Genomic DNA, 21,831 nt, shown 5'->3' with positions numbered 1-21,831 from the left:
CATCCCAACTCAGTCAGCTACCTACACCTGATGTATGCCTCCTTTTTTCCTGACTAGAACCTCAATATCCCTTTATTTGAAACCTTATGAAATTACGGTCACTAATCCCACATCACTTCAGCCACTTGCCCAGATTCCTTTCCCAAGAGGAGACTGAGAACTGGACAAATCTAATCCCATTGCAGTCCCTGTCAACATCAGGGAAGCTAAGATTGCTTGTTATTACTACCCTATTATTCCAATACTCATCTGGAATACTCCCTATATGTTTATAAAATAGACCTGGCCTCGCTGGACATTCAGGCAAAGATATCGCCTCTAACTAACGCTGTTGAATAATGCTAAAGCATTGGATGTACCGAGGGAGCCACCCCTCAGGATCTCTTTCCCAATTGGGCGGAGAAGACGCGAGCCAGTTACTGGCGCACTGTGCAGCTTGCTATGTTACAAGACTTTATTGGGGGATTGTAAAATAGTACAAAAACTACATAATAAATATTCCCCAGTTTGCAGTCCTTCCAACAACAGAAAGTTCTCAGCGCTGCATGTGGACTATTCCAAGTGTTCTGCTTTTCCTGGGACAGTGGACCAAAGGTGCAAAATGTTCGCTGCTGTATAGAGCACGGTTTACTCAGAGTGAATGTGTAACTGAAGTCACAAGAGTCACACGCAATGCAGTTGTACATTACTGAGAGGGTCAAGTTTGTCTTCGCAGGTTTACCATGGGTGCTGTACAGTGGGGTTGGGGAAAATAAGGAGGGGTTACAGTGTTGGTTTATGTAGGGGTTTCTCTGTGTGTTTACTGTGTGTTTTTGGACTGTAATGTGGAATTGAGGTAGATTTAGGGAGGGTTCTAGAATGTCCGGTGTCTGCAGTGTAAGCGGCGTTTCGGGAAGTGCACGATGACTCTGGTGCCAGGTATGTTTGGTGAGTCTACGGTGACTCTGGTGTGAGGAGGTTGTACAGTCAGCTCCGGGTGTGTAAAGTGAGGAGGTTGTACAGCGAGTTCCAGGTGTGTAAAGTGAGGAGGGTTGTACAGTGAGCTCCGGGTGTGTAAAGTGAGGAGGGTGTACAGTGAGCTCCGGGTGTGTAAAGTGAGGAGGGTGTACAGTGAGCTCCGGGTGTGTAAAGTGAGGAGGGTGTACAGTGAGCTCCGGGTGTGTAAAGTGAGGAGGGTGTACAGTGAGCTCCGGGTGTGTAAAGTGAGGAGGTTATACAGTCAGCTCCGGGTGTGTAAAGTGAGGAGGTTGTACAGCGAGCACCGGGTGTGTAAAGTGAGGAGGTTGTACAGTCAGCTCCGGGTGTGTAAAGTGAGGAGGTTGTACAGTCAGCTCCGGGTGTGTAAAGTGAGGAGGTTGTACAGCGAGCTCCGGGTGTGTAAAGTGAGGAGGTTGTACAGTCAGCTCCGGGTGTGTAAAGTGAGGAGGTTGTACAGCGAGTTCCAGGTGTGAGCTCCGGGTGTGTAAAGTGAGGAGGTTATACAGTCAGCTCCGGGTGTGTAAAGTGAGGAGGTTGTACAGTGAGCTCCGGGTGTGTAAAGTGAGGAGGGTGTACAGTCAGCTCCGGGTGTGTAAAGTGAGGAGGTTGTACAGCGAGCACCGGGTGTGTAAAGTGAGGAGGGTGTATAGTGAGCTCCGGGTGTGTAAAGTGAGGAGGTTGTACAGTCAGCTCCGGGTGTGTAAAGTGAGGAGGTTGTACAGCGAGCTCTGGGTGTGTAAAGTGAGGAGGTTGTACAGTCAGCTCCGGGTGTGTAAAGTGAGGAGGTTGTACAGTGAGCTACGGGTGTGTAAAGTGAGGAGGGTGTACAGTGAGCTACGGGTGTGTAAAGTGAGGAGGTTGTACAGTGAGCTCCGGGTGTGTAAAGTGAGGAGGTTGTACAGTGAGCTCCGGGTGTGTAAAGTGAGGAGGTTGTACAGTCAGCTCCGGGTGTGTAAAGTGAGGAGGTTGTACAGTGAGCTACGGGTGTGTAAAGTGAGGAGTGTGTACAGTGAGCTACGGGTGTGTAAAGTGAGGAGGTTGTACAGTGAGCTCCGGGTGTGTAAAGTGAGGAGGTTCTACAGCGAGCTCCGGGTGTGTAAAGTGAGGAGGGTGTACAGTGAGCTCCGGGTGTGTAAAGTGAGGAGGTTGTACAGTCAGCTCCGGGTGTGTAAAGTGAGGAGGTTGTACAGTGAGCTACGGGTGTGTAAAGTGAGGAGGGTGTACAGTGAGCTCCGGGTGTGTAAAGTGAGGAGGTTGTACAGAGAGCTCCGGGTGTGTAAAGTGAGGAGGTTCTACAGTGAGCTACGGGTGTGTAAAGTGAGGAGGGTGTACAGTCAGCTCCGGGTGTGTAAAGTGAGGAGGGTGTACAGTGAGCTCCGGGTGTGTAAAGTGAGGAGGTTGTACAGTGAGCTCCGGGTGTGTAAAGTGAGGAGGTTCTACAGTGAGCTACGGGTGTGTAAAGTGAGGAGGGTGTACAGCGAGCTCCGGGTGTGTAAAGTGAGGAGGTTCTACAGTGAGCTACGGGTGTGTAAAGTGAGGAGGGTGTACAGCGAGTTCCAGGTGTGTAAAGTGAGGAGGGTGTACAGTGAGCTCCGGGTGTGTAAAGTGAGGAGGGTGTACAGTGAGCTCCGGGTGTGTAAAGTGAGGAGGGTGTACAGTGAGCTCCGGGTGTGTAAAGTGAGGAGGTTGTACAGCGAGCTGCAGGTGTGTAAAGTGAGGAGGTTCTACAGCGAGCTCCGGGTGTGTAAAGTGAGGAGGTTCTACAGTGAGCTCCGGGTGTGTAAAGTGAGGAGGTTGTACAGTCAGCTCCGGGTGTGTAAAGTGAGGAGGTTGTACAGTGAGCTACGGGTGTGTAAAGTGAGGAGGGTGTACAGTGAGCTGCAGGTGTGTAAAGTGAGGAGGTTGTACAGTCAGCTCCAGGTGTGTAAAGTGAGGAGGTTGTACAGTCAGCTCCGGGTGTGTAAAGTGAGGAGGGTGTACAGTGAGCTCCGGGTGTGTAAAGTGAGGAGGTTGTACAGTGAGCTCCGGGTGTGTAAAGTGAGGAGGTTCTACAGTGAGCTACGGGTGTGTAAAGTGAGGAGGGTGTACAGTCAGCTCCGGGTGTGTAAAGTGAGGAGGGTGTACAGTGAGCTCCGGGTGTGTAAAGTGAGGAGGTTGTACAGTGAGCTCCGGGTGTGTAAAGTGAGGAGGTTCTACAGTGAGCTACGGGTGTGTAAAGTGAGGAGGGTGTACAGCGAGCTCCGGGTGTGTAAAGTGAGGAGGTTCTACAGTGAGCTACGGGTGTGTAAAGTGAGGAGGGTGTACAGCGAGTTCCAGGTGTGTAAAGTGAGGAGGGTGTACAGTGAGCTCCGGGTGTGTAAAGTGAGGAGGGTGTACAGTGAGCTCCGGGTGTGTAAAGTGAGGAGGGTGTACAGCGAGTTCCAGGTGTGTAAAGTGAGGAGGGTGTACAGTGAGCTCCGGGTGTGTAAAGTGAGGAGGTTGTACAGTGAGCTCCGGGTGTGTAAAGTGAGGAGGTTGTACAGCGAGCTGCAGGTGTGTAAAGTGAGGAGGTTCTACAGCGAGCTCCGGGTGTGTAAAGTGAGGAGGTTCTACAGTGAGCTACGGGTGTGTAAAGTGAGGAGGGTGTACAGTGAGCTCCGGGTGTGTAAAGTGAGGAGGTTGTACAGTGAGCTCCGGGTGTGTAAAGTGAGGAGGTTGTACAGCGAGCTCCGGGTGTGTAAAGTGAGGAGGTTGTACAGTCAGCTCCGGGTGTGTAAAGTGAGGAGGTTGTACAGCGAGCTGCGGGTGTGTAAAGTGAGGAGGTTGTACAGTGAGCTCCGGGTGTGTAAAGTGAGGAGGTTGTACAGTGAGCTACGGGTGTGTAAAGTGAGGAGGTTGTACAGCGAGCACCGGGTGTGTAAAGTGAGGAGGGTGTACAGCGAGTTCCAGGTGTGTAAAGTGAGGAGGTTGTACAGTCAGCTCCGGGTGTGTAAAGTGAGGAGGTTGTACAGCGAGCTGCAGGTGTGTAAAGTGAGGAGGGTGTACAGTGAGCTCTGGGTGTGTAAAGTGAGGAGGTTGTACAGTGAGCTCCGGGTGTGTAAAGTGAGGAGGTTGTACAGTGAGCTCCGGGTGTGTAAAGTGAGGAGGTTGTACAGTCAGCTCCGGGTGTGTAAAGTGAGGAGGTTGTACAGTGAGCTACGGGTGTGTAAAGTGAGGAGTGTGTACAGTCAGCTCCGGGTGTGTAAAGTGAGGAGGTTGTACAGTGAGCTACGGGTGTGTAAAGTGAGGAGGTTGTACAGTGAGCTCCGGGTGTGTAAAGTGAGGAGTTTCTACAGCGAGCTCCGGGTGTGTAAAGTGAGGAGGGTGTACAGTGAGCTACGGGTGTGTAAAGTGAGGAGGTTGTACAGTGAGCTCCGGGTGTGTAAAGTGAGGAGGTTCTACAGCGAGCTCCGGGTGTGTAAAGTGAGGAGGGTGTACAGTGAGCTCCGGGTGTGTAAAGTGAGGAGGTTGTACAGTCAGCTCCGGGTGTGTAAAGTGAGGAGGTTGTACAGTGAGCTACGGGTGTGTAAAGTGAGGAGGGTGTACAGTGAGCTCCGGGTGTGTAAAGTGAGGAGGTTGTACAGTGAGCTCCGGGTGTGTAAAGTGAGGAGGTTCTACAGTGAGCTACGGGTGTGTAAAGTGAGGAGGGTGTACAGTCAGCTCCGGGTGTGTAAAGTGAGGAGGGTGTACAGCGAGCTCCGGGTGTGTAAAGTGAGGAGGTTCTACAGTGAGCTATGGGTGTGTAAAGTGAGGAGGGTGTACAGCGAGTTCCAGGTGTGTAAAGTGAGGAGGGTGTACAGTGAGCTCCGGGTGTGTAAAGTGAGGAGGTTGTACAGTGAGCTCCGGGTGTGTAAAGTGAGGAGGTTGTACAGCGAGCTACGGGTGTGTAAAGTGAGGAGGGTGTACAGTCAGCTCCGGGTGTGTAAAGTGAGGAGGGTGTACAGTGAGCTCCGGGTGTGTAAAGTGAGGAGGTTGTACAGTGAGCTCCGGGTGTGTAAAGTGAGGAGGTTCTACAGTGAGCTACGGGTGTGTAAAGTGAGGAGGGTGTACAGTGAGCTACGGGTGTGTAAAGTGAGGAGGTTGTACAGTGAGCTCTGGGTGTGTAAAGTGAGGAGGTTGTACAGTGAGCTCCGGGTGTGTAAAGTGAGGAGGTTGTACAGTGAGCTCCGGGTGTGTAAAGTGAGGAGGTTGTACAGTCAGCTCCGGGTGTGTAAAGTGAGGAGGTTGTACAGTGAGCTACGGGTGTGTAAAGTGAGGAGTGTGTACAGTCAGCTCCGGGTGTGTAAAGTGAGGAGGTTGTACAGTGAGCTACGGGTGTGTAAAGTGAGGAGGTTGTACAGTGAGCTCCGGGTGTGTAAAGTGAGGAGGTTCTACAGCGAGCTCCGGGTGTGTAAAGTGAGGAGGGTGTACAGTGAGCTCCGGGTGTGTAAAGTGAGGAGGTTGTACAGTCAGCTCCGGGTGTGTAAAGTGAGGAGGTTGTACAGTGAGCTACGGGTGTGTAAAGTGAGGAGGGTGTACAGTGAGCTCCGGGTGTGTAAAGTGAGGAGGTTGTACAGTGAGCTCCGGGTGTGTAAAGTGAGGAGGTTCTACAGTGAGCTACGGGTGTGTAAAGTGAGGAGGGTGTACAGTCAGCTCCGGGTGTGTAAAGTGAGGAGGGTGTACAGTGAGCTCCGGGTGTGTAAAGTGAGGAGGTTGTACAGTGAGCTCCGGGTGTGTAAAGTGAGGAGGTTCTACAGTGAGCTACGGGTGTGTAAAGTGAGGAGGGTGTACAGCGAGCTCCGGGTGTGTAAAGTGAGGAGGTTCTACAGTGAGCTACGGGTGTGTAAAGTGAGGAGGGTGTACAGCGAGTTCCAGGTGTGTAAAGTGAGGAGGGTGTACAGTGAGCTCCGGGTGTGTAAAGTGAGGAGGTTGTACAGTGAGCTCCGGGTGTGTAAAGTGAGGAGGTTGTACAGCGAGCTGCAGGTGTGTAAAGTGAGGAGGTTCTACAGCGAGCTCCGGGTGTGTAAAGTGAGGAGGTTCTACAGTGAGCTACGGGTGTGTAAAGTGAGGAGGGTGTACAGTGAGCTCCGGGTGTGTAAAGTGAGGAGGTTGTACAGTGAGCTCCGGGTGTGTAAAGTGAGGAGGTTGTACAGCGAGCTCCGGGTGTGTAAAGTGAGGAGGTTGTACAGTCAGCTCCGGGTGTGTAAAGTGAGGAGGTTGTACAGCGAGCTGCGGGTGTGTAAAGTGAGGAGGTTGTACAGTGAGCTCCAGGTGTGTAAAGTGAGGAGGGTGTACAGTGAGCTCCGGGTGTGTAAAGTGAGGAGGTTGTACAGTGAGCTCCGGGTGTGTAAAGTGAGGAGGTTGTACAGCGAGCTGCAGGTGTGTAAAGTGAGGAGGTTCTACAGCGAGCTCCGGGTGTGTAAAGTGAGGAGGTTCTACAGTGAGCTACGGGTGTGTAAAGTGAGGAGGGTGTACAGTGAGCTCCGGGTGTGTAAAGTGAGGAGGTTGTACAGTGAGCTCCGGGTGTGTAAAGTGAGGAGGTTGTACAGCGAGCTCCGGGTGTGTAAAGTGAGGAGGTTGTACAGTCAGCTCCGGGTGTGTAAAGTGAGGAGGTTGTACAGCGAGCTGCGGGTGTGTAAAGTGAGGAGGTTGTACAGTGAGCTCCAGGTGTGTAAAGTGAGGAGGTTGTACAGCGAGCTGCAGGTGTGTAAAGTGAGGAGGGTGTACAGTCAGCTCCGGGTGTGTAAAGTGAGGAGGTTGTACAGTGAGCTCCGGGTGTGTAAAGTGAGGAGGTTGTACAGCGAGCTGCAGGTGTGTACAGGGAGGAGGAGGTTGTACAGTCAGCTCTGGGTGTAGACAGGGAAGGAGGAGGAGGTTGTATAGCGAGCTCCCAGGGTTCACAGCTCTCCCATACTGCCCACCATGTTGTTAACGACGTTCCAGTCTAGGTTACACAGGATGGTGTCAGTGGTGTCAGACTGAACCTCACACAGGTCCTGCTCGGCCGCAGGCACCCCCTCCTCCTCGTCACCTCCCTGGGGGCACAAAACATAGAAAGAGCTCAGCTCAGCTGCGTCATAAGCCCTCACTGACTGTTCCACGGTTACACAGTCAGACCAACTGGTCCATCCTGACAAGAGTCCTACCTAAAGTTCTTCCATTTCCCCACGTTTAGCCCATATCCCTCTGAACCTTTCCAAATCCGTTTCCCTGTCAAAGTACATTTTAACTGTTAATGTACCTGCCTCAACCACTTCTTCTGGCAGCCCAAACCATCACTCCCCACCACACTGTCCCACCCCCCGCCCATGAGCACACTCTGCTCCCCCCTCCCCCCACCCAGCTGGGCAGTTACCTGTAGGAAAGGATGAGTCTCCCGGTCCAGGATATCCTGGATATATTCCGGGGGGCTCCATGGTGACAGCGAGTCGGAGTCGCTCTGATCCTCATCAGGAAGGTGTTCCTGGAGCGTGGGGCCGCCTGGGGGAAGCAGACAGACGGGTCAGTCACACTGGCCAATGACCCACACTGCTGAACCCACCTCCACGGACCCACTCAGATTGCACCAGCCCGTGACATCCAGAGCTCAACCAGGATGAGGGCAGGGACGTGACAGAGCCAGGCTCCAAGAGCAGCACAGGGCAGTGGGAGTGAAGTGTTGGAGAAGGAGGAGCTGGGAGAGGTAGGTAAAAGTGAGGGGTGAGATATGGGAGGGAGAGGATCGGGGCTGGTGTACCCGCAATAGAGCCCACTCTGAGGAAGCAGCCTCAGCCATGGCTCCAACCCCAGACAGAACCCCTAGCACCTCCAGTATCACTCTCACCCCTTGGGTACACAATCATTAAACATAACAGGGGAAGTGGATGCTGGGAGGATCAGCGTGTGCTCACCCGGTTGGTGCCCCTGTCCTGGTGAAGAGACTGGACAGGCCCGTCCCAGGGAGAAGGTGCCCGAGAAGCTGTGACGTCTTCCAGAGGCCGACATACTGTGGGAGGCAGCTCCCCTCCTGCAATGGAATGGAGGGTGAGAGCATGGGACACACACACAATGCACATGAACACATGCATACACATACAGATATATGAACACACACACAATGCACATGAACACATGCAGTGTACTTGCATAACTTGCGCAGTGCAAATGAGTACACACAGTGTACATCGGGCATGAGTACACACACAGTGCACATCTAGACGTGTACACACAGTTAACATGTAGACACACACACAGTGCACATGCAGACATACACACAACCTGTCCCTCTCCCAGTGCCCTGCTTCAAAACATCCACCATTGTTCCTGTACCTAAAAAGACCAAGGTAACATGTCTGAATGACTGACGTCCTGTTGTACTCACCTCAATAATAAACAAATGCTTTGAAAGGCTGGTCAAAGACTACATCTGCAGCTTGCTACCACTCAAACTGGATGCCCTACAATTCGCCTACCGACACAACCAATCGACAGATAACACAATAGCCACAGCTCTGCACACTGTCCGTACACATCTGGAGAAGAGGAATGCTTATGTGAGAATTCTGTTCCAGGACAACAATAGAGCATTCAACACCATAATTCCCTCCAAACATGACAATAAGCTCAGAGACCTCGGCCTTCACCCTGCCTTGTGTAGCTGGATCATGGACTTCCCGTCAGATCACCGGCAGGTGGTAAGAGTGGGCTCCCTCACCTCTGCCCCTCAGGGCTGTGTACTAAGCCCCCCTCTTTACTCTCTGTCTGTATACACATGACTGTGTCGCCACCCACAGCTCCAACCTGCTAATTAAATTTGCTGACGACACTATGCTGATTGGGCTAATCTCAAACAATAATGAGGTGGCCTACAGGGAAGAAGCCATCACCGTGACACAGTGGTGTCAAGAAAACAACCTCTCCCTCAATGTCGCAAAAACAAAGGAGCTGGTTGTGAACTACAGGAGGAATGGAAACAGGCTCGTCCCTATTGACATCAATGGATCTCGGGTTGAGAGGGTGAACAACTTTAAGTTCCTCAGCATAAACATCTCCGAGGATCTCACATGCTCTGTACATATCAGCTGTGTACTGAAAAAAGCACCACAGTGCCTCTTTCACCTCAGACAGTTGAAGAAGTTTGGCATGAGTCCCCAGATCCTAAGGATTTTCTACAGGGGCACAAATCAGAGCATCCTGACTGGCTGCATCACTGCCTGGTACGGGGACTGTACCTCCCTCATTGCAGAACTCTGCAGAGCATGGTGCGGACAGCCCAGTTCATCTGTAGATGTGAACATCACACTACTCAGGACATTTACAGAGACAGGTGTGAAAAATGGGCCCGAAGGATCATTGTGGACCCGAGTATTCCCAACCACAAAGTATCCCAGATGCTACAATCTGGGAAACAGTACCACAGCATAAAAGCCAGGACCAACAGGTTCTGGGACAGCTTCTTCCACCAGGCCATCAGACTGATTAATTCATGCTGATACAATTGTATTTCTATATTACATTGACTGTCCTGTTGTACATAAATTTATTATAAATTACTATAAATTGCACATTGCACATTTAGACAGATGTAATGCAATGATTTTTACTCCTCATGTATGTGAAGGATGTCAGTAATAAGGTCAGTTAAATTCAATTTAACATGAATATAATATTATTATAACATAACATAATATTATTACCTAATATTGATTGGCACCTGATTAGTTCCAAGGGTTTAGATGGGGCAGAGTTTGTTAAGTGTGTCCAGGATGGATTCCTGTCACAGTATGTTGACAGGCCGACTAGGGGGAATGCCTTACTACATCTAGTATTAGGTAACGAACTGGGTCAGGTCACAGATCTGTCAGTGGGTGAGCATCTGGGGGACAGTGATCACTGCTCCCTGACCTTTAATATTATCATGGAAGAGGATAGAATTAGAGAGGACAGGAAAATTTTTAATAGGGGAAGGGCAAATTATGAGGCTATAAGGCTAGAACTTACAGGTGTGAATTGGGATGATATTTTTGCAGGGAAATGTACTATGGACATGTGGTCAATGTTTAAGGATCTCTTGCAGGATGTTAGGGATAAATTTGTCCTGGTGAGGAAGATAAAGAATGGTAGGGTGAAGGAACCATGGGTGACAAGTAAAGTGGAAAATCTAGTCAGGTGGAAGAAGGCAGCATACATGAGGTTTAGGAAGCAAGGATCAGATGGGTCTATTGAGGAATATAGGGTAGCAAGAAAGGAGCTTAAGAAGGGGCTGAGAAGAGCAAGGGGGCATGAGAAGGCTTTGGCGAGTAGGGTAAAGGAAAACCCCAAGGCATTCTTCAATTATGTGAAGAACAAAAGGATGACAGGAGTGAAGGTAGGACCGATTAGAGATAAAAGTGGGAAGATGTGCCTGGAGGCTGTGGAAGTGACTGAGGTCCTCAATGAATACTCCTCTTCGGTATTCACCAGTGAGAGGGAACTTGATGATGGTGAGGACAATATGATTGAGGTTGATGTTCTGGAGCATGTTGATATTAAGGGAGAGGAGGTGTTGGAGTTGTTAAAATACATTAGGACAGATAAGTCCCCGGGGCCTGACGGAATATTCCCCAGGCTGCTCCACGAGGTGAGGGAAGAGATTGCTGAGCCTCTGGCTAGGATCTTTATTTCCTCGTTGTCCACTGGAATGGTACTGGAGGATTGGAGGGAGGCGAATGTTGTCCCCTTGTTCAAAAAAGGTAGTAGGGATAGTCCAGGTAATTATAGACCAATGAGCCTTACGTCTGTGGTGGGAAAGCTGTTGGAAAAGATTCTTAGAGATAGGATCTATGGGCATTTAGAGAATCATGGTCTGATCAGGGACAGTCAGCATGGCTTTGTGAAGGGCAGATCATGCCTAACAAGCCTGGTAGAGTTCTTTGAGGAGGTGACCACACATATAGATGAGGGTAGTGCAGTGGATGTGATCTACATGGATTTTAATAAGGCATTTGACAAGGTTCCACACAGTAGGCTTTTTCAGAAAGTCAGAAGGCATGGGATCCAGGGAAGTTTGGCCAGGTGGATTCAGAATTGGCTTGCCTGCAGAAGGCAGAGGGTTGTGGTGGAGGGAGTACATTCAGATTGGAGGGTTGTGACTAATGGTGTCCCACAAGGATCGGTTCTAGGACCTCTACTTTTTGTGATTTTTATTAATGACCTGGATGTGGGGGTAGAAGGGTGGGTTGGCAAGTTTGCAGACGACACAAAGGTTGGTGGTGTTGTAGATAGTGTAGAGGATTGTTGAAGATTGCAGAGAGACATTGATAGGATGCAGAAGTGGGCTGAGAAGTGGCAGATGGAGTTCAACCCAGAGAAGTGTGAGGTGGTACACTTTGGAAGGACAAACTCCAAGGCAGAGTACAAAGTAAATGGCAGGATACTTGGTAGTGTGGAGGAGCAGAGGGATTTGGGGGTACATGTCCACAGATCCCTGAAAGTTGCCTCACAGGTAGATAGGGTAGTTAAGAAAACTTATGGGGTGTTAGCTTTCATAAGTTGAGGGCGTTTAAGAGACGCGATGTACTGATGCAGCTCTATAAAACTCTAGTTAGGCACTAACTAACTAGTGGAAGCACTGGAAAGGGTACAGAGGAGATTTACCAGGATGCTGCCTGGTTTAGAGAGTATGGATTATGATCAGATATTAAGGGAGCTAGGGCTTTACTCTTTGGAGAGGAGGAGATATGACAGAGGTGTACAAGATATTAAGGGGAATAGACAGAATAGACAGTCAGCGCCTCTTCCCCAGGGCACCACTGCTCAATACAAGAGTACATGGCTTTAACATAAGGGGAGGGAAGTTCAAGGGGGATATTAGAGGAAGGTTTTTCACTCAGAGAGTGGTTGGTGTGTGGAATGCACTGCCTGAATCAGTGGTGGAGGCAGATACACTAGTGAAGTTTAAGAGACTCCTAGACAGGTATATGGAGGAATTTCAGGTGGGGGGGGGGGTTATATGGGAGGAAGGGTTTGAGGGTCAGCACAACATTGTGGGCCGAAGGGCTTGTAATGTGCTGTACTATACTATGTTCTATGAATACACACACAGTGTACAGGCAGACATTCACACACAGTGTACATACAGACATTCACACACAGTGTACAGGCAGACATTCACACACAGTGTAGATACCGACATTCACATACAGTGTACAGGCAGACATTCACACACAGTGTAGATACCGACATTCACACACAGTGTAGATACCGACATTCACACACAGCGTACAGGCAGACATTCACACACAGCGTACAGGCAGACATTCACACACAGCGTACACACAAAATGTACCTGAACAAACCACTTCCTTTGGCAGCTCGTTCCATACGTTCCACTACAGTAGGTGTCAATGTTGCCTTCTGGTCTGCTTTAAATCTTTTTCCTCTCACAATAAACCTATGCCCACCAGATTAGGTGTGCCCCACCCTGGGGAAATCACTGTCACTGCCCACCGGGTTTGGTCACCCCACCCTGGGGAAATCACTGTCACTGCCCACCGGGTTTGGTCTCCCCACCCTGGGGAAATCACTGTCACTGCCCACCGGGTTTGGTCTCCCCCACCCTGGGGAAATCACTGTCACTGCCCACCGGGTTTGGTCTCCCCACCCTGGGGAAATCACTGTCACTGCCCACCGGGTTTGGTCTCCCCCACCCTGGGGAAATCACTGTCACTGCCCACCGGGTTTGGTCTGCCCCACCCTGGGGAAATCACTGTCACTGCCCACCGGGTTTGGTCTCCCCCACCCTGGGGAAATCACTGTCACCGCCCACCGGGTTTGGTCTGCCCCACCCTGGGGAAATCACTGTCACTGCCCACCGGGTTTGGTATCCCCACCCTGGGGAAATCACTGTCACCGCCCACCGGGTTTGGTCTGACCCACCCTGGGGAAATCACTGTCACTGCCCACCGGGTTTGGTGTCCCCACCCTGGGGAAATCACTGTCACTGCCCACTGGGTTTGTTGTCCCCCACCCAGGGGAAATCACTGTCACTGACCACCGGGTTTGGTGTCCCCACCCTGGGGAAATCACTGTCACTGCCCACTGGGTTTGGTCTCCCCCACCCTGGGGAAATCACTGTCACTGCCCACCGGGTTTGGTCTCCCCACCCTGGGGAAATCACTGTCACTGCCCACCGGGTTTGGTGTCCTCACCCGGGGGAAATCACTGTCACTGCCCACCGGGTTCGGTGTCCCCCACCCTGGGGAAATCACTGTCACTGCCCACCGGGTTTGGTCACCCCACCCTGGGGAAATCACTGTCACTGCCCACCGGGTTTGGTGTCCCCACCCTGGGGAAATCACTGTCACTGCCCACCGGGTTTGGTCACCCCACCCTGGGGAAATCACTGTCACCGCCCACCGGGTTTGGTCTCCCCCACCCTGGGGAAATCACTGTCACCGCCCACCGGGTTTGGTCTGCCCCACCCTGGGGAAATCACTGTCACTGCCCACCGGGTTTGGTCACCCCACCCTGGGGAAATCACTGTCACCGCCCACCGGGTTTGGTCACCCCACCCTGGTGAAATCACTGTCACCGCCCACCGGGTTTGGTGTCCCCACCCTGGGGAAATCACTGTCACCGCCCACCGGGTTTGGTGTCCCCACCCTGGGGAAATCACTGTCACCGCCCACCGGGTTTGGTGTCCCCCACCCTGGGGAAATCACTGTCACTGCCCACCGGGTTTGGTGTCCCCCACCCTGGGGAAATCACTGTCACTGCCCACCGGGTTTGGTGTCCCCCACCCTGGGGAAATCACTGTCACTGCCCACCGGGTTTGGTCACCCCACCCTGGGGAAATCACTGTCACCGCCCACCGGGTTTGGTGTCCCCACCCTGGGGAAATCACTGTCACTGCCCACCGGGTTTGGTCTGCCCCACCCTGGGGAAACGACTGTCACTCATTATTTAAACATTTCTATATTTCACCCTTAATTTCCCTGCGTTACAGGGACCTATTTTGGCCGACTACTTCACGTAACTCAAGCCCTCCTGTCCTGGTATGTTCTCGAATATCTTCTCTGCACTCTGCTACTGACTCAAATATTGCATGTTTTGATGTACATGTGACAAATAAAGCTGATCTTTATCTTCAATCTCATTTTCGGAAGTGAAATGTAAACATACATATAGTAAGAGACAGCACCCTCAGAGCACGGATATACAGAGCAGCCTGTGGTGAGGAGAGGTTCCAAGTTCAAGTTTAATTGTCCCTCAGCCAAGTGGAACAGTGTTACTCGGGGGCTAATATGCAGAACGCAGACCAACAGTATAAAAACACACAGTCATAAACAAATCATAACAATCATATAGGCTAAGTCCTGAATGCCCTGGCCTGAAGATTCGTGGAGCATGGGATGTTGTCCTAGACCCATGTTTCTGCAGGAACGAGCCCTCATCTCACATTCATGCAGCCACGAGGCAAGCCTTTCTTAGAGAGAGAGTCGGTGATTGGAATGCACCGTCAGTGGAGGTGGTGGAAGCAGATACGTTAGCGGCACATGAACAGAGATGGCGTGGAGGGGTATGCACTGTGTGGAGACTGATGGGATTAGTGTAGATAGGTATCATGATCGTCAAAGACAGAGAGAGACACACAACCATGCTTCCTCAACATTGACCACTGGTATGACCAGGTCTGACCTCACTCCCCCCCATGTGACCATCACTTACCCCTGTGCTGAGCTGCCCGATCGGCCCTGGCTCCGTTCAGCAGTCCTGACAGGCCCTTCAGCTCGAGCCCTGGGCTGAGCACTGAAAAGTCGAGCAGAGTCAGACAACATCTCGTTCATCAGGCACAGGGCTGCGTGAGTTCGCTGCTCACGGTTCTCTACCAGAGTAACCCTAGGGAGAGGGAAAACCCCTGAATAACGGTTGCTTATCCCTGTGACAAGGAAATTAGAAACACCCAGGCACAGAGATGCTACTCCAATGCACGCTAGACTGATCACACTCTATTGTGATATGCTCCAGTTACTGGAAAACAATTCCGAAGGACAAGATGAAGTCAGAAATGCACAGCTTGACCAGGGAAAAAACCAGCACAGCTTAATTCGAGGGAGATTATTGTTGAATTTGATAAGGCCAAGAGTCAGAACAGACCCCACTTGGAGTACTGTTCTCAGTTCTGGTCGCCTCACTACAGGAAGGATGTAGAAGCCATAGAAAGGGTGCAGAGGAGATTTACAAGATTGTTGCCTGGATTGGGGAGCATGCCTTACGAGAATAGGCTGAGTGAACTCGGCCTTTTCTCCTTGGAGCGACGGAGGACGAGAAGTGACCTGATAGAGGTGTATAAGATGATGAGAGGCATTGATAGTGTCAGAGGCTTTTTCCCAGGGCTGAAATGGTTGCCACAAGAGGACACAGGTTTAAGGTGCTGGGGAGTAGGTACAGAGGAGATGTCAGGGGTAAGTTTTTTACGCAGAGAGTGGTGAGTGTGTGGAATGGGCTGCCGGCAGCAGAGGTGGAGGCGGATACAATAGGGTCCTTTAAGAGACTTTTGGATAGGTACATGGAGCTTAGAAAAATAGAGGGCTATGGGTAAGCCTAGTAACTTCTAAGGTAGGGAGATGTTCGGCACAACTTTGTGGGCCGAAGGGCCTGTATTGTGCTGTAGGTTTTCTAGAACAGAAGAGTGTCCCTTGAGAACAGAGATGAAGAGGAATTTCTTTAGCCAGAGGGAGGTGAATCTGTGGAACTCATTGCCACAGGTGGCTGTGGGGGCCAAGTCATCGGGTATATTTAAACCAGAGGTTGATAACTTCTTGATTAGTCAGGGCATCAAAGGTTACAGGGAGAAGGCAGGAGAATGAAGTTGAGGAAGACAGTAAATCAGCCACGATGGAATAGTTGAGTAGACTCAATGGTCAAATGGTATCTTTCTGTTGCTGTGCCTCTTGTTCTTGTGGAAATATCTGGAACAGCAAGCGAAATACCAAAGTTCAGCAAGTGATGGACCAAATGCTGGTACAGGATTGGAGCAGCTGGGTACTGGGTTCCTGTGTTTCCACTCAGAGTGGACACAATGGATTAGTAACACCTACCTTTTCCTCATTGCTGTTTTCTTCTGATTTTCTTTGATTTCTCTGCTGCTGAAAGTTTTCTATAATGGGAAAACAGAAAACATTGGCACAGTGCAATCCAGTCCACGTTAACAGGGTGATATCCAGTCCACGTTAACACAGTGGTATGCAGTCCACGTTAACAGGGTGATATCCAGTCCACGTTAACACAGTGATATCCAGTCCACGTTAACACAGTGCAATCCAGTCCACGTTAACACAGTGATATCCAGTCCACGTTAACACGGTGATATCCAGTCCACGTTAACACGGTGATATCCAGTCCACGTTAACACAGTGATATCCAGTCCACGTTAACACAGTGCAATCCAGTCCACGTTAACACAGTGATATCCAGTCCACGTTAACACGGTGATATCCAGTCCACGTTAACACGGTGATATCCAGTCCACGTTAACACGGTGCAATCCAGTCCACGTTAACACGGTGATATCCAGTCCACGTTAACACGGTGATATCCAGTCCACGTTAACAGGGTGATATCCAGTCCACGTTAACGCAGTGATATCCAGTCCACGTTAACAGGGTGATATCCAGTCCACGTTAACGCAGTGATATCCAGTCCACGTTAACGGTGATATCCAGTCCACGTTAACGGTGATATCCAGTCCACGTTAACAGGGTGATATCCAGTCCACGTTAACAGGGTGATATCCAGTCCACGTTAACGCAGTGATATCCAGTCCACGTTAACACGGTGATATCCAGTCCACGTTAACGCGGTGATATCCAGTCCACGTTAACGCGGTGATATCCAGTCCACGCTAACAGGGTGATATCCAGTCCACGTTAACGGTGATATCCAGTCCACGCTAACAGGGTGATATCCAGTCCACGCTAACAGGGTGATATCCAGTCCACGTTAACACGGTGATATCCAGTCCACGCTAACAGGGTGATATCCAGTCCACGTTAACACGGTGATATCCAGTCCACGCTAACAGGGTGATATCCAGTCCACGTTAACACGGTGATATCCAGTCCACGCTAACAGGGTGATATCCAGTCCACGTTAACGCAGTGATATCCAGTCCACGTTAACACGGTGATATCCAGTCCACGTTAACACGGTGATATCCAGTCCACGTTAACGGTGATATCCAGTCCACGTTAACGGTGATATCCAGTCCACGTTAACAGGGTGATATCCAGTCCACGTTAACGCAGTGATATCCAGTCCACGTTAACACGGTGATATCCAGTCCACGTTAACGCGGTGATATCCAGTCCACGTTAACGCGGTGATATCCAGTCCACGCTAACAGGGTGATATCCAGTCCACGCTAACACGGTGATATCCAGTCCACGTTAACACGGTGATATCCAGTCCACGCTAACAGGGTGATATCCAGTCCATGTTAACACGGTGATATCCAGTCCACGCTAACAGGGTGATATCCAGTCCACGTTAACACGGTGATATCCAGTCCACGCTAACAGGGTGATATCCAGTCCACGTTAACACGGTGATATCCAGTCCACGCTAACAGGGTGATATCCAGTCCACGTTAACACGGTGATATCCAGTCCACGCTAACAGGGTGATATCCAGTCCACGTTAACACGGTGATATCCAGTCCACGTTAACAGGGTGATATCCAGTCCACGTTAACACAGTGGTATGCAGTCCACGTTAACGCAGTGATATCCAGTCTACGTTAACACGGTGATATCCAGTCCACGTTAACACGGTGATATCCAGTCCACGTTAACACGGTGATATCCAGTCCACATTAACACGGTGATATCCAGTCCACATTAACATGGTGATATCCAGTCCACGTTAACACGGTGATATCCAGTCCACATTAACACGGTGATATCCAGTCTACGTTAACACAGTGATATCCAGTCCACATTAACATGGTGATATCCAGTCTACGTTAACACAGTGATATCCAGTCCACGTTAACACGGTGATATCCAGTCCACATTAACATGGTGATATCCAGTCCACATTAACGCAGTGATATCCAGTCCACGTTAACACAGTGATATGCAGTCCACATTAACATGGTGATATCCAGTCCACATTAACGCAGTGATATCCAGTCCACGTTAACACAGTGATATCCAGTCCATTTTAGTGCAGTGATATCCATAAGACCATACGATATAGTAGGCCAATCAGCCCATCGAGTCTGCTCCACCATTCTATCATGGGCTGATCCAATTTTTCCAGTCATCTCCACTCCCCTGCTTTCATCCCATACCCTTTGATACCTTGGCAAATCAAGAACCTATCTATCTCGTCTTAACTTGACTTGGCCTCCACAGCTGCTTGTGGCAACAAATTCCACAGATTTACCACCCTCTGACTAAAGTAATTTCTCCGCATCTCAGTTCTAAATATAACTTTGCCATATCTAATCTGTTCAGGCCTTTTAACATTCGGAATGTTTCTATGAGATCCCCCCCCCTCATTCTCCTGAACTCCAGGGAATACAGCCCAAGAGCTGCCAGACATTCCTTTCATACAGTAACCCTTTCATTCCTGGGATCATTCTTGTGAATCTTCTCTGAACCCTCTCCAATGTCAGTATATCCTTTCTAAATTAAGGAGCCCAAAACTGCACACAATACTCCAAGTGTGGTCTCACGAGTGCCTTATAGAGCCTCAACATCACATCCCTGTTCTTATATTCTATACCTCTAGAATGAATGCCAACATTGCATTTGCCTTCTTCACAACCGACTCAACCTGGAGGTTAACCTTTAGGGTATCCTGCACAAAGACTCTCAAGTTCCTTTGCATCTCTGCATTTTGAATTCTCTCCCCATCTAAATAATAGTCTACCTGTTTATTTCTTCCACCAAAGTACACAACCATATACTTTCCAACATTGTATTTCATTTGCCACTTCTTTGCCCATTCCCCAAAACTATCTAAGTCTCTCTGTTTCCTCAGCGCTACCTGCTCCTCCACCTGTATCATCGGCAAATTTAGCCACAAATCTATTAATAACACAGTCCAAATCATTCACATATATTGTAAAGAGCAACGGTCCTAACACCAGCCCCAGTGGAACTCCACTGGTAACTGGCAGCCAGCCAGAATAGGATCCCTTTATTCCCACTCTCTGTTTTCTGCCGACCAGCCAATGCTCCACCCATGCTATTAACTTCCCTGTAATTCCATGGGCTCATATCTGCTAAGCAGCCTCATGTATGGTACACACAAAGTGGACTGCAGATGCTGTGGTCAAATCAAGACATCGGGACCCGAAACAATGACTGCTCCTTTCAACGGATGCTACCCGACCTGCTGAGTTCATCCAGCTTTTTTGTACGTCTTCATGTGTGGTATGTTGTCAAAGGCCTTCTGAAAATCCAAGTACACCACATCTACTGCATCTCCTTTGTCTACCCTGCTTGTGATTTCCTCAAAGAATTGCAGTAGGTTTGTCAGGCAGGATTTTCCTTTCAGGAAACCATGCTGGCTTTGGCCTATCTTGTTATGTGCCTCCAAGAACTCTGTAATCTCATCCCAATAAAATTGATTCCAACAACTTCCCAACCATTGATGTCAGGTTAACGGTCTATAGTTTCCTTTCGGCTGCTTCCCACCCTTCTTAAATAGTGGAGTAACATTTACAATTTTCCAGTCATCCAGTGAAATGCCAGAATCTATCGATTCTTGAAAGATCTTTGTTAATGCCTCCGCAATCTCTCCAGTTACTTCCTTCAGAAACTGAGGGTGCATTCCATCAGGTCCAGGAGATTTATCCATCCTCAGACCATTAAACTTCCTGAGCACCTTCTCAGTCATAGTTTTCATTGCACATACTTCACTTCTCTGACACTCTTGAATGTCCGGTATACTGCAGATATCTTCATGCAAAATACACATTCAGTTCCTCTGCCATCTCTGCGTCTCTCATTACAATCGTCTTCCAGATATAGGACTGTTTTCTATTGGTCCTATATCTACCCTCAACTCTCTTTTACCCTTTATATACTTCAAAAAGCTTTTAGTATCTTCTTTGATATTAGTCACCAGCTTCCTTTCATAATTCATCTTTTCCTTCCTAATGACCTTCTTAGTTTCCTTCAGCAAGTTTTTAAAAGCTTCCCAATCCTCTATCTTCCCACTAGCTTTGGCTTCCTTGTATGCTCTCTCTTTTGCTTTTACTTTGGCTCTGAGAAGGACAGAACATTAGTCCCTCACCCTCTTATCCTTCATAATGTACGGTCTTTGTTCCCTTTCCTTCAATTCATTCCGATTCCCCAGATAAGCTTCAAGTCTCTGCCGCCTCTTGCGTATCATCCACTCCTGGATCTCCTTCCGTTCCTGTTCACTTCTCTTTGGAACCTTGGAGCATCTGTAGGGACACATCCACACCAACAGCAATCAGTGCACCGTGATGCTCAGAAACGGCTGAAGTTACAGAGTGAAATTCCCTCTACACCATCCCATCACACACTCCCGGGGTCAGAAACAGAGTGAAACTCACTCTACACTGTCCCATCACACACTCCCTGGGTCAGACACAGAGTGAAACTCACTCTACACTGTCCCATCACACACTCCCGGGGTCAGAAACAGAGTGAAACTCACTCTACACTGTCCCATCACACACTCCCTGGGTCAGACACAGAGAGAAGCTCCCTCCACACCGTCCCATCACACACTCCCTGGGTCAGACACAGAGTGAATCTCACTCCATACTGTCCCGTCACACACTCCCGGGGTCAGACACAGAGAGAAGCTCCCTCCACACCGTCCCATCACACACTCCCTGGGTCAGAGACAGAGTGAATCTCACTCCATACCGTCCCATCACACACTCCCGGGGTCAGACAAAGAGAGAAGCTCCCTCCACACCGTCCCATCACACACTCCCTGGGTCAGACACAGAGTGAATCTCACTCCATACCGTCCCATCACACACTCCCGGGGTCAGACACAGAGTGAAACTCACTTTACACCATCCCATCACACACTCCCAGAGTTAGACACAGAGTGAAACTCCCACCACACTGTCCCATCACCCACTCCCAGAGTCAGACACAGAGTGAAATTCCCTCTACACCATCCCATCACACACTCCCGGGGTCAGACACACAGTGAAGCTCCCTCTACACTGTCCCATCACACACTCCCAGAGTCAGACACAGAGTGAAATTCCCTCTACACCATCCCATCACACACTCCCGGGGTCAGAAACAGAGTGAAACTCACTCTACGCTGTCCCATCACACACTCCCTGGGTCAGACACAGAGTGAAGCTCCCTCCACACCGTCCCATCACACACTCCCTGGGTCAGACACAGCGTGAATCTCACTCCATACCGTCCCATCACACACTCCCTGGGTCAGGCACAGAGTGAAACTCCCTCTACACTGTCCCATCACACACTCCCAGAGTCAGACACAGAGTGAAACTCCCTCCACACTGTCCCATCACACACTCCCAGAGTCAGACACAGAGTGAAATTCCCTCTACACCATCCCATCACACACTCCCGGGGTCAGACACAGAGTGAAATTCCCTCTATACCATCCCATCACACACTCCCGGGGTCAGACACAGAGTGAAGCTCCCTCTACACTGTCCCATCACACACTCCCAGAGTCAGACACAAAGTGAAATTCCCTCTACACCATCCCATCACACACTCCCGGGGTCAGAAACAGAGTGAAACTCACTCTACACTGTCCCATCACACACTCCCTGGGTCAGATACAGAGTGAATCTCACTCCATACCGTCCCATCACACACTCCCGGGGTCAGGCACAGAGTGAAACTCCCTCTA

General features: G+C 50.0%; 1 protein-coding gene across 1 annotated transcript in view; it reads right to left on the bottom strand.

Annotated features, from left to right (window-relative positions):
* Positions 1 to 6,740: 6,740 nt before the first annotated feature.
* cplane1 (ciliogenesis and planar polarity effector 1) overlaps positions 6,741 to 21,831 on the bottom strand; it is a 349,043-nt gene continuing 333,952 nt past the window's right edge. Inside the window, exons 47-52 of the mRNA XM_073047849.1 lie at positions 20,242 to 20,395; positions 16,035 to 16,093; positions 14,662 to 14,832; positions 7,866 to 7,981; positions 7,331 to 7,455; positions 6,741 to 7,010 (exon numbers count right to left, since the gene is read on the bottom strand). Coding sequence (XP_072903950.1) covers positions 6,873 to 7,010; positions 7,331 to 7,455; positions 7,866 to 7,981; positions 14,662 to 14,832; positions 16,035 to 16,093; positions 20,242 to 20,395 — 763 coding nt within the window. The 3' untranslated portion in view covers positions 6,741 to 6,872. The remainder of the gene's footprint in view (positions 7,011 to 7,330; positions 7,456 to 7,865; positions 7,982 to 14,661; positions 14,833 to 16,034; positions 16,094 to 20,241; positions 20,396 to 21,831) is intronic.

This window comes from Hemitrygon akajei, chromosome 6 (assembly GCF_048418815.1).
Source record: "Hemitrygon akajei chromosome 6, sHemAka1.3, whole genome shotgun sequence".
NCBI classification, from domain to species: Eukaryota; Metazoa; Chordata; class Chondrichthyes; order Myliobatiformes; family Dasyatidae; genus Hemitrygon; species Hemitrygon akajei.
This window is presented reverse-complemented; position numbering and strand designations above follow the sequence as displayed.